Source organism: Semicossyphus pulcher, unplaced genomic scaffold (genome assembly GCF_022749685.1).
Source record: "Semicossyphus pulcher isolate SPU_LCO1_2020_fin unplaced genomic scaffold, fSemPul1.0.p SCAF_1, whole genome shotgun sequence".
Classification (NCBI taxonomy): domain Eukaryota; kingdom Metazoa; phylum Chordata; class Actinopteri; order Labriformes; family Labridae; genus Semicossyphus; species Semicossyphus pulcher.
This window is the reverse complement of record NW_027211603.1, coordinates 10418957-10430557: the sequence shown is the minus strand read 5'-3', so window position 1 is coordinate 10430557 and position 11601 is coordinate 10418957. Positions and strand designations below refer to the sequence as shown.

General features: G+C 39.6%; 1 protein-coding gene across 1 annotated transcript; it reads right to left on the bottom strand.

The window, feature by feature from the left end:
- Positions 1 to 878: 878 nt before the first annotated feature.
- On the bottom strand, positions 879 to 8317 carry LOC138588092 (immunoglobulin-like domain-containing receptor 1). Its single transcript, XM_069658019.1, has 9 exons — positions 8088 to 8317; positions 7211 to 7381; positions 5888 to 6037; positions 5576 to 5695; positions 5260 to 5406; positions 3888 to 4010; positions 3578 to 3759; positions 2100 to 2762; positions 879 to 1939 (listed from the first exon to the last, which is right to left on the bottom strand). The coding sequence occupies exons 1-9, from the start codon at positions 8131 to 8133 to the stop codon at positions 1901 to 1903; spliced, it is 1641 nt and encodes a 546-aa protein (XP_069514120.1). The 5' UTR covers positions 8134 to 8317; the 3' UTR covers positions 879 to 1900.
- Between the last annotated feature and the right edge of the window lie 3284 nt (positions 8318 to 11601).

Below are 11601 nucleotides of genomic sequence, written 5' to 3'. Positions count from 1 at the left end.
TTGGTGATGGTTGGATTCATAGCAGGACTATTTTGTGATCAACATTAGATTCAGCAATGTATACCTAATAAACTTGCAGCAAAGATTCTTTGTTTTAATGTACCAACAGTCTGAAAAAAGAAAATAAGCAAATCATTACATTTGAGAGGCCGCAAACAGTGAAGAGTTGCCCTTTTTTGCTTGGAAAAATAACACAATCAATTATTAAAATTGTCTCTGGCTAATTTTGTGTTGATTGACTGATCAATTATTTAAGTAATTCCTTTTAGCTCTACTCAGAAATATGACTTGAGCTTCTTTGTTAGACAGTTCATTTCGGTTGTGAGGTTGTCCTCTTTAGGCCTGACTCATTTTGTGATACATTCTGGCTGTCACAAGGCTTATGGCCATATTTACACCTGTCATGTACTATAAAACTATAAAACAATGAACAAGAGATGTAGGTGGCAGATGACCCATAATTTGAACTTGAGCTCTGAGAGAGGTGTGAAGATTTCTTTAAACAAGATAGAACAAAGAAACGTGTGTGTTCATAAAGGTCAGGATAAATTAGGAGTAGTGCTGAGGATTCATTGTTGTGTCGAATGTTTATAAAAAGTGTTTGAATTCTGATACAAAGGTTGATAGCTGGGCACTTTAAAGCCTTTGTCTAAAGCGCATGGTTTTTTGAATAAACAAAATAAAAAATATATAAACAAATAATTACTTTCTTGAATAAAAAATTAAAAAACACTTTGTTTTACAAATATGAAGAAAGGCTGCCTATTAAAGAGGCATTTAATGTCTTTGTGCTGCATGTGCAATGTTGATGTTCTCTATATCAAAAACCTTGTAATTCAACTGCAAACACAGCATCATTTCGTTCAGAAAACCATCATTAAAGTGAGACTTTAAATGGGAATAAGAATAATAAACAGTTTTGTTATACTTAAAAGGTAAAGAGTTTATTAAAAACAAAAACAGACTGTACAGTGTAAAAACTAACGAAAAAGAAGAGTCAACTTTAACGTTGTCTTTTGTCTAGTGCGTTTTTCTGATTTACACCATGAAAAGGCAGAAAAGAAGAAACAAGGTAGGTTTCCAGAGCTGTGCGACTTTTACGACTTTTGGTCCTGTAACATTGTTGACATCTCTTCATTTCCTACGTCAACATCATGCAAATCACTTATTTACACAGTTTTTACAGTGAGCTCTTGTAAATACTTCATTCATCTTATGTACAAAAGTTTAAACACTATCTAAATCTATCCAAACACGGGCTATTGATACACACCGCTTCCTTCAAAACATTAAGACAAATGATATGCACTTCAACACGTTCTTAAAAGCTACTTTCACCATACACAAGACTCTATTCATATTTAGGTGGGTTTAAATAGCTGAAGGCTAACGTTACAAAACGTGTTAATTGTTTATTTACTGGCCCTGAGAGTTATTTCTTCTGCACTTAATGGTTGTTGTTTTATGTCTTAATCAAATATCAAAGTAAACCAAATTTCTGCCAAACAAAAACAGTTTCATGCAGAGGAAAATAAATTCTAAAAACAGATGTGAAAATAATCATGAATATTTTCCTTACACTGATGAACCAGCAGAGGGGGATATTCATCTGTTCAGCAGTCACAGTAAAGCTCAGTTTTCTAAAATCAACATCTAATAATGAGCCAAATAGCTTTCTTGACTGACATCTAACTAATCTCCCTTCATACTTTTCTAAATGTTTCAATCTCACATTTTTATGAATCTTTCAGCCAGCTTTTGAGTGATCCAAACAGCTGGTTCACGATTCATTTTAACACATAAAAATGGGGGTATTTAGAAGTTTACCAGTACCCAGTTCTAGTGAGCTGTGTTAGTTCTCTGAAACAGAGGTCACAGGGCGTTTCACAGCTGGAGTGGTTCAGATGACGACGCTGGTGCCACTGCGAGAACTCTTGTCCTGAGAGAGACACACTAACTTTAGATTCATTCACTGGCAATCAGAATAACTCTTTAATGTACAACAGTTTCATGTGTTTGTATGTTTGATGATGTGTGCGTCTGTTTGAGTGTAAGTGCGGATTGTGTGTGTCAGTCAACTAAAGCTGCGTGTGTCTTACAGTGTAGCGGTCGTTCCTCCGTGCTCCTGGTTTCTGTCCAGGTTCGTACTCGGAGTAGCTGGGAGGTTTGTCAACCCAGCCTCCTCCTCCTCCTCCTCCTCCTCCTCCTCTCCTTCCTCCTCTCCTGCTGCTGCCCTCATCATCCGAGCTCCAGGACCCCCTCGAGCGCCGGGATGCTGGGGGAGAGTAGTTTCCTCTGGACCTGCTGTCAAACAGGTCATCCCTGGAACGGGAGCGAGGTCGATCTGCTCCTCCTCGCATCCCGCTGCGAGCCCGCCCGTCCAGCGACTCCTCGCTGTAGCTCCTGGGAATACCTCTGGACCGGGCAGGTGAGGGGTAACGCCTGGCTGCTGCCCCTCGGTCAGGGCGCCCGAACCCGCTGCGGCTGCTCTCGCTGGAGCTCGGGGGGCGGGTTTTGGGCGCAGGTGGAGGGATTCTTCCGGCTTGTGTCTCTCTTATTGGTGGGAGTGTGATGATGCGGCGCTCTGTTGGGCCGTCATCCAGTGCGGAGATCATGCTGGGAGGGCCGGGGGAGAACGGGACAGTGGTGTGCATGTGCTGGGGAGGAGGTGGCATCTGCTGCAGGTGCTGGGGAGGTGGCATATGCTGCAGGTGTTGGGGAGGTGGCATGTGCTGCATGTGCTGGGGTGGATGTGGCTGGGGCTGAAGGGAAGAAGACACCAGAAGAAGAAGAAACAGGGAAGTTAATACAAACAGAGAAGAAAACACAAATGAAAAACACAAACCATACATTTAAAAGAAAATTCATACAGCTTTGCCCAACTTTGACGATAAAGGTTCTGGTGTTATAACACCAGAAAATGCTGCACTTACATGAAATAACACCAGTATCCTAACAGGTGGAGTCTAAACTGCTGCCTTCTTTAAATTTGGAAACAACAGAAAAAGCTTAATGTTTCACTAAAGGATTTATACTTTTATTGTTTTGCCTGACACACAGACGACCCTCTACTAACACCATATAAGTTAATACAGATATATGACATAAAACATTAACCTTCAGGGTCAAAGATTATAGGCACTGTTTAACAGGATCCAGGGTCTGTATGTCTCTCTCTAGCTCTGCTCTACTTTTCATGTAAACAACCAAGTATGACTTAAGGGCTTTTTACACTGCCAGTTCAAGGCAGGATTAACGTAACAGAAGCGAAACGGCGTCTGTGTAAACTGCAGAGCCAGCAGGGCGGAACAGCGCAGTGTGTGTGTATTTGAAGCACGCGCTGTTTGTTTATACCTCGTGCACAATTTGCTTCCACAACGGCAGAAGGCTATTTAAAAAGGCGTTGCGTGGTCCAATGTAGAATGACAAAGGTGGCATGAGTACGGAGCTTCTACATCGACTACAACAAAGTAAGACGGAGTGATAGTGTTGTAAATGTTGACCCACAGCTGGGTCTAAACAATCTGATGCTCCTTGTTGACATAAACACAACATGAGGACATGGGAGATTACATACCTGCAGCAGAGGACTGGCCATGTCCATCCCCCTCACCTGGCTCTCCAGGTAATCAAGCATCTGGTTTGTGTTGGAGGGGGTGTGGTTGCCACGGACACTGGGAGGGGGCATGCTGTAAGCTGAAGACTGAGGAGGAGGGAGGGGCATCGGCTTCATGGGGATGCTTTTCCCTGAAACAGATCCTGGACGGACAGAAACATTCACAAAATAAATCTAAGTGATGAACATTCACCGACAGTCTACAGCTATCAATATGTTTTAGACTGACTTGCTGTGTAACATAGTGAGTGTGTTTTGTGTGTGAGTGTACCTGCGTAGAGCAGAGGGTTCATCTGGGAGGAGGCGTGGCTCATTGGTCCATAGACCGGGTGTCCTCCGACCCAGGGAGCCATGGCCCGCTGAGCCTCCTTCATCATACGATGCTGCATGACGGCTGAAAGACGAGGACAAACATGTTTATATGTTTCTTTCATATTTATCTGAACAGGATGGCTCTTTTCTGTGTATACTGTACAGGCTCTTTATCTGCTTTGTGGCAGACATGTTTCCCCTTATTTTGTCTTTTTCTTTTAGTCCTTGTGGGAGAAATATCAGCACTGAAGAGTATCAGTGACTGCTCAACAGAAACTCCTTGAAATGCAATATGTGTACTCTTATCTATAATGAATTATAGTCGTGTTTCTCCTGCCAATACTACCTCGATATCCGTGTAGGAGACTGATTTGAAAAATACAGTCTAAAGTAGAAACTAATCAGGCTTCAGCCGTTTTTCTAATCTCCAGTGCAGGAATAGCAACACAAACAGAGAATGTTGGGCCAAAAACAAAGCAACTTTTGTCAGGCTTCTGAAGCCTCACATTAAGTTCAGCTCAACTTTAAAATGCAGTTTTATCACCCAATCAATTACATTAAATCATAATAGAAAGGGCTTTCTTCAATACCAGTATGTATATGAGGAATGATAACAGCGATTACAGAGAACACATGGCAGGGTTTGTACAGCTTTTTAAGGGTAAAATACAAGCAATGTCCACACATCTAATGGATAACCGGTAATACAACTGCAAAAAAAACAGACTCATAACAGAGTATTGTTTTGACACAGACTTATATGCAGGAAATGACCATGCTACAATGTCTAATTTTTCAATCCACAGTTGCCTTGTTGAGCAGCGTTGTATGTTAAAGGCGACATACTTTTTTTCTGTGTTTTTGAACCACGTTGGTAAAGTTTGTTTCGAGTTAAAAATTGTGCACATATTTTAATTTAATTATATTTCGGAGTCTCTCCTTCCTCCTGAAACGAACAAGCCGTTTTGTCATTCTAAGGTCAGACCTTAGCCTCGACTGGCTGACAGTGACCGCACTGCACTGTCACTCCAAAGTTGCATAAAACATGGCTGCGCTATTATTCGGCCTTATATGTACGATCGCCAACAATCACCAGGTGGTATCGGAATGGTAAGTTGAAATCTTGACGACTTGACTACAAGCTCGTGCAAGAAGGCAGCCTGAGTTGAAAATCCCATAAAAGTGAAACCCATGCAAAATATGAGAATATCCATTCAGAAGATATGGCCCTTTTAAGAATTTAACGCTTGTCAGCAGCCTGTTCCCATGTTTCAGAGCATCTTTAAAGCACCTACAGGGATAAATGACGTAAAAAACCTCCTGCTCTCTACCTTTCTCAGGACAGCAGCACTGCTGCGGGCAGCAGGGACAGCGAACATAGCAGCAGCACTTCTGGGGGCAGCACTGGCAGCAGCAGATACAGAAGAGGAGGATGAGAAGGAGGGCTCCGATGATGATGAACAACACCGTCAACCAGTCTGAGCAGGAGAGGAAGAGACACGCTCAGTATGGTCAGCACAAAGATAAGATGTGACTTTGACTTTGTTACATTTAGGTTCAAAAGCAGGGAACGTTGTATACATTTAGAGAAACAATAAAATCAGTGAGTAGTTTTGACCATATTTTATAGTCGTCTTTGTTTCTTACGGTAAACGATGAGTTTGACTTCTTTGTCAGAGTCTCCTGAGGTGTCTCCAGCAGCATCGACAGAGCAGAAGTACACCCCGTTATCCCACCACATCACCTCACTGATCACCAAGTCTGCATCTGTACAAACACACAAACAAAGATATCTCCAGTTAATCAAAGTTCGAGGTACATTAAAGCACATTTTTATCGATCCACAAAGTCATATTTAGTATCAAAACCCAAAACAGATTATTCTTTTCCTTGTCACAAATATTTTGAGCCTGATGCTGAATATGCTGGGCTGGATCTGTAGCGTTTGCATGAACTCACTGTTTTGGATGGTGATCCTGCGTTCCCGGTATTCTGCTCCCAGTGTCGGCTCGCTGCTGCCTCTCTTCTGGATCACTGTGCGGACAGTCCGCAGTCGATCTGGACAGTCATTGGATGGGTCCTGACCCAACTGGAGAGCAGACTGATACGCTGCAAAACCACAGGCAAAGTTATTATTAACACCTGTATCTCTTATTTCTTTAAATGCATGTGCTCAAGCTATAGCCTACATAATAAGCTTTGACTATTTATTCCTGCAGCGATTTTCAGCAGTACAGAACGAGCGGATATTACTGAGGGGAGATTTTCCCAAAAATTATCAGTCATGGATATTGTTGTTGTCTCGGACAGATTAAAAAGTAAAAGTGTAAAAAATGGGTGGTCAAATATACTTGTTCATATATGTGAAGTATCTCAACAACTTTTCAAAGTGCTGCCATTACATTTTGTACCATTCATGAACAGTTATCACTTTGATCCCCTGACTTTTAATGATCTGGAGCCATTCACTTCGTTCAAAACTTCTGTTAATGACAGAATCGTTGCAAAGCTAATAACAGTCTGCACAGCCCCAGGTGTACTTTGTTTTTAGTTGTAATTAGCAATGTTAGCATGTTAACATGCTAAAATGTGTTCATGGCATCTCTTCGCCTCATGGAGTGGCTAGCATGGCTGTAGACTATTAGTCTTCTTTTAAATATATCAAAATGTATTCTATAAAACCAAAATCCAGTGCAAATAGCTTTATTAACCACGCAAAAAATGTATATTTTTAGATGATCCATATATCACAATTCAAGGGTTTCATGTATCACCTACACAGGTAGAATGTGTAGTGAAGTGATGTGTGGCTTTGCTAAAAAATGTGCAGGGCAGTGCAAAGGATCCACAGAGCATAATGTGTCAGACAAGGATGAAGATACACAGAGGTCAGAGTTCAACATCCTCTAGTGGCTGGAGGCAAACGTGTTAAACTTGACCTGTCTACTTATTACCAACTTCCTGAAGCACAATTATCTGTTAATCATCAAGTGTTCATATTTGCCTAAAGGATATTTGAGCCTCAGACAATTTATATATTTATATATATCTCTCTCTCTCTCTCTCTCCCTATATATGTATATATATATATATATATATATATATATATATATATATATCAATCAAGCTTTCTCAGCAAGTAATGCTTTACGTGACTCCTCTGTTAGCAGTGCAGGTCAGGGAAAAGAGCCTGACAATGCAAACATACCGCACAAGCATCTCTAAGGTTTACAACAACATGTCTCTCGATTATGCTGTGTCTTTGTGTGTGTTGTTTCTCACCTGTGGAGTAGTACTCCAGCACCGGGTCCTTGCAGAAGGACTTGTACCTCCAGGTGACCAGAACATCTTGCAAGTTTGCAGAGGTGGAGTAATCACAGCGGAGGATCACTGAGGCAAACAGAGCTGTGCTGCGCTCCTGCTGGGGGACGTTCACTTGAATACACACGGACACTGTGGAGAGATTTCAATCAGGTGGTTACATACAGTAGTTTGTGTGTTTGTGCAGATGGATTACAGTTAACTCGTGTCAAAAAAGAGACCAGCAATTAAGAGAAATAGCTCTGATGTAGTTCCAAAATTTTGGTAAGAGTGACACAATGTGTGAGAGGGTTTCAAACAACCGAGGAGCTCATTCAAAGTGGCAGAACCAGAAAAACAGGTGTCACAGACAAAAACACAGGAAATGGCTTACTGTGAAACTACCCACTACACATTCAAAGGCTGGAATGAAACCTGTTGAGTTTAACTGTCCCCAAACGTGGACAGATCACAGGCACTGTTGAAAAAAAACTAGAGGACTGTAAAAAACCTTAGACTACAGATAAAACACAAAACTAGGGTACCTTACACCCACCTGATAGCAGGTATCAGTAGAAAACACCAAACTAAGAAAATAAATTCATGATAATATTTTTTTTAAATGTAATTCTTAAAAAAAACTCTACACGCCTCAACAGACTTAAACTACAGACAGTATGTAGGTCCACTAAACACATGTACAGTTTATCTGTCAAATAACAAATGTCATGTGACCGATACCTCCAGTTCAGTTAGTCTACATTAATTTCTTTATTAAAAGCTCTCAATTAACAAACAGTTTGAGTCTACTTGTTTTTAAATCGACATGAGGCAAATATGATAAGTAAATGGAAATTACCATTAAGAAGCGAAAGCAGGACGACCGCAGCAGATAGTCTCCGCATGATGACGAAACTAAACAGGACACCTCCGGCTCCGAATCACAGTGAATAAAACTTCTCCAGTGACAAAAAAATAGGTAAAAAGCAAAACAACCCAAAACTACAGGCCGATATTTTACCCTTGCCTTACACACAACCGTTCATTGTTTCGTTCAGTGTGTTTGCCTGAACAGTTTCTACCTGAGACTACCGGAGTCATCTCTGGCCACACCCCGGCACAGGTACCTTCATGCTCATGTGTGACGTAGCACGCGTTCACAGAAATCCCCCCTAGACAGGGGCGAATACCATGAAGGCCTGCCAATGCTAACTTGCTAACATCACTTAAATAAATACATTAGCATGTTATTCTGTTCACGGGGGGGTTTATTCTTAATATTAATGTATTGAATGCTTACTGAGTTCATGCTATTTTTAGTTGTAAGTAAAGCAATCATAATAAAGAGTTATATAATGTAGAGACAAGCTGAGTCACTACTTTAAAGTGCTAATGTGAGGCTTTCACAGATGTGTCATCTGCCTAAAACAAACATGTTTCTGAAAGATACTTTATAACTTTGAACTACTAATATAATTTATATAAATGGCTTTCAATAAAAGAGGCACAGAAATAATATGTGATAAAACGTGTTTACATGTATAGGCTAGACTTCTAGTTGTAATTCTTACATATTTCTGCTGTATCCGTGTATTTATAATGATTTTTTTTTTACTTTATCTATAATTGTGTTTTAATTTGTTCAATTAATATTGTAAAAAATAATCTAACCTGTGTAATTTTTCTAGTTATTTGGGGGTTTGTGGCAACTTTATACTTGAATAAGTCAGACTTAGCTCAGTTTGAGTTGTAAGAAAAAACTATTATGCATGCATTCTTGGCAACATTAGCTACACTAGTCCGACAGTTTCTCAAGGTAATAATGTTTGAAATTGACTACTTGGCTATATGTAGTATGACACTATATGTTTGTTAACAGATGTACTTTAAAGGTCTTGAATGTCTTTTTGTTTGTGTCAACAGCCTGAAGGAACACGGCCTATGAACACAGACAACTCTGCTTCACATTTACACACTTAACATGTGTTTTTAATAGAAATATAATGTCACAACTATGTTGTATGGTTAGAATTAGTGCAAAAAATGTTGGTTTGGATTGCATTGGGATATTTGATCATTCCTTTGTTGGAATTAGACACAACAGATGGGGGAGTCAGGTTTTCTGTATTTAGTCAACACTTGGGTGTAATTCATAAGTAAAACCACTAGATGTCAGTCTAAACCTCAAATCAGACTTTAAAACCAGGCTGTTTATCTCCAGAAGGGTTAAAGTTTTTTTAAACATGTCCTTCATAAACATCTGCGTGGGTCCACCTGGATGTGAATGTGAACACTTTTGTGTTTTGTGCTGAAAAACTTCTTGGAGTCCTTCAAATTGTTCTAGATTTGTTTCCCTCTGAACTTACCCACTCTGCACCTGCAGCCCTTAAGAGTTTTGTTTGGTCCTCTGTAAACTACTTCCAACGTCCGCTCTGTTTCCTTCTTGTTGTCTTGTAGATCCTTTCTTTCTGCCAAGGCCTTCAGGAAGAAAAAAACACTATGCTTCATGGTCACTGGCAGATAATTGAGTGTGAGTCATTGATTTTAGTACAAATTCAAACTCTTCACTGCCACTGAAGAATTGTCTGCTTAGAGTTTGCTAAGGTTTGGTCGAGGTTGTAAGGACAAGGCTGGTTAATTTAAATTAGGTCTGGTTGTTATTGAATCAACAAATAAAGTACATGTTGCACTGGCTTATTTATCAGGAGATGAGTTGTAAAAAGTGTCTGAACTGGTTTTAACACTGGGAAAAGTAACTACATTCATTCAAGTACTGTTTTATGGTACTTTTTATGTCTACTCAATGTATGTATGTATAGATATATATATATATATATATATATATGAATATCGTACTTTTTAGTCCATATTTATCTGACAGCTTTTGTTACTTTGAAGAGAAAGATAACTCATAAAAAAAAACCTGACAAATAAATCATAATATTATTATAGATAACGCTACCCAACAGTATATGATGTAGTTCAAATTTGTACCGACTTTACGAGGTGGTACAATAATGTATCAATAATCCAATCATATATATTCTTAAATGGGTCATTTTGCATGAGCACCTATTCTAATTTAAGAAATACAATTTTATTCTGTCCTTTTATGTACTAAAACTTTGCATGCAGGACTTTAACTTGTAACAGAACATTTCTACATTGTGATACCGCTCTTAATAGTGAGACAAAACAACTGAGCACGGTTCTTAACTCTCGAGCATTTCTCTATAATATTCAAAGCATATGCTTTAATAAGAAACATCATTATTTGATATTTATTTGATAGAGTTTGACATTAAGCTGCTTCATCAGGCCCAAATGTCTTTAGATTTCAGATGCTGATTGGTCCACAAAAGTACCAGACATCTATTTTTCCCAGGTAAGCCCCGCCCACTTTTAACCAGGAAGAAAAAAAGCACATTTAAAAACAGAAACAGCCCGTTTACTCTCTGCCATGCGGTGATGTCATGTTTCCCTGCTGATGCTTCTGTAAAACTCAGGAGGGAGTTGCTCAACAACATTCCTGACATACTCTTCAGCTGTGAGCGGTCACCGTCTTAACCGGTCCTCCCATCACAAACATGAACTCGAGACTCACAAACATCCTCTCTCTCTCTCACAGATACTGCAGGATGACACATGACACAAAACCCCAAACAGAGTTAGTTTCTCCCTCTGAATGTTGTAAAAAGATTCCACTTGGAATGTCATTATCTTATCGACCTGGTAGAGGTGGATTCAACTTATCTTAGGTAAAAGTAGAGATGCCACAAAGTAAAAGTACTTAATTTAAAGTAAAGTCAAATTTTCAAGCAGATGTTGCTGCCCAATAATAAAAAAAAAAACCATGTATCTCCCACTTTGTTCATTTTGAACTACAATTCAAGGTAATAAGTGTTCCCTAACATGACCTAATGAAAGAATTTTAAACTTCAGTAGTTAAAAAATAAAGAACCATAGGAAGAAATGATGTTTTCTTATTCCTGCTTATTTACTGAGAAGATGGAACGATGAACACTTTTAGTCTTTATGTTTGTTAAGATTAACTAAGCCGGACAGTTTTAATAACAAACTTTACAGACCAAAGTGTTGTAACAAATGATTTATGTCAATGAAAAAACCACTGCGATGCAGAAATGTCTGTGGTCGAGCTGGCAGAGCTGATGTGTGAGTTTTGACACAGCTGTGAGGCAAAGACAGGCAGTCTGTGAATGCAACAATGAACAAAGACATGAGTCACACTGCATTACACATTGTGTCCTTTACAGAAAAGTAAAGTCATCTCTCTCTCTCTTTAACACACACACACGCACACACACACACAGGCAAACACACACTGCAGTACCGGACAGCAAAAGAAAGAAAGC

Coding starts and splice junctions, on each gene's coding strand:
- LOC138588092 (XM_069658019.1), bottom strand. CDS start 8,133: ATGCGGAGACTATCTGCTGCGGTCGTCCTGCTTTCGCTTCTTAATG. Junction 7,382..8,087: donor CCTGCTTTCGCTTCTTAATG/GTAATTTCCATT, acceptor ATCTCTCCACAG/TGTCCGTGTGTATTCAAGTG. Junction 5,696..5,887: donor CAGGATCACCATCCAAAACA/GTGAGTTCATGC, acceptor GTGTTTGTACAG/ATGCAGACTTGGTGATCAGT.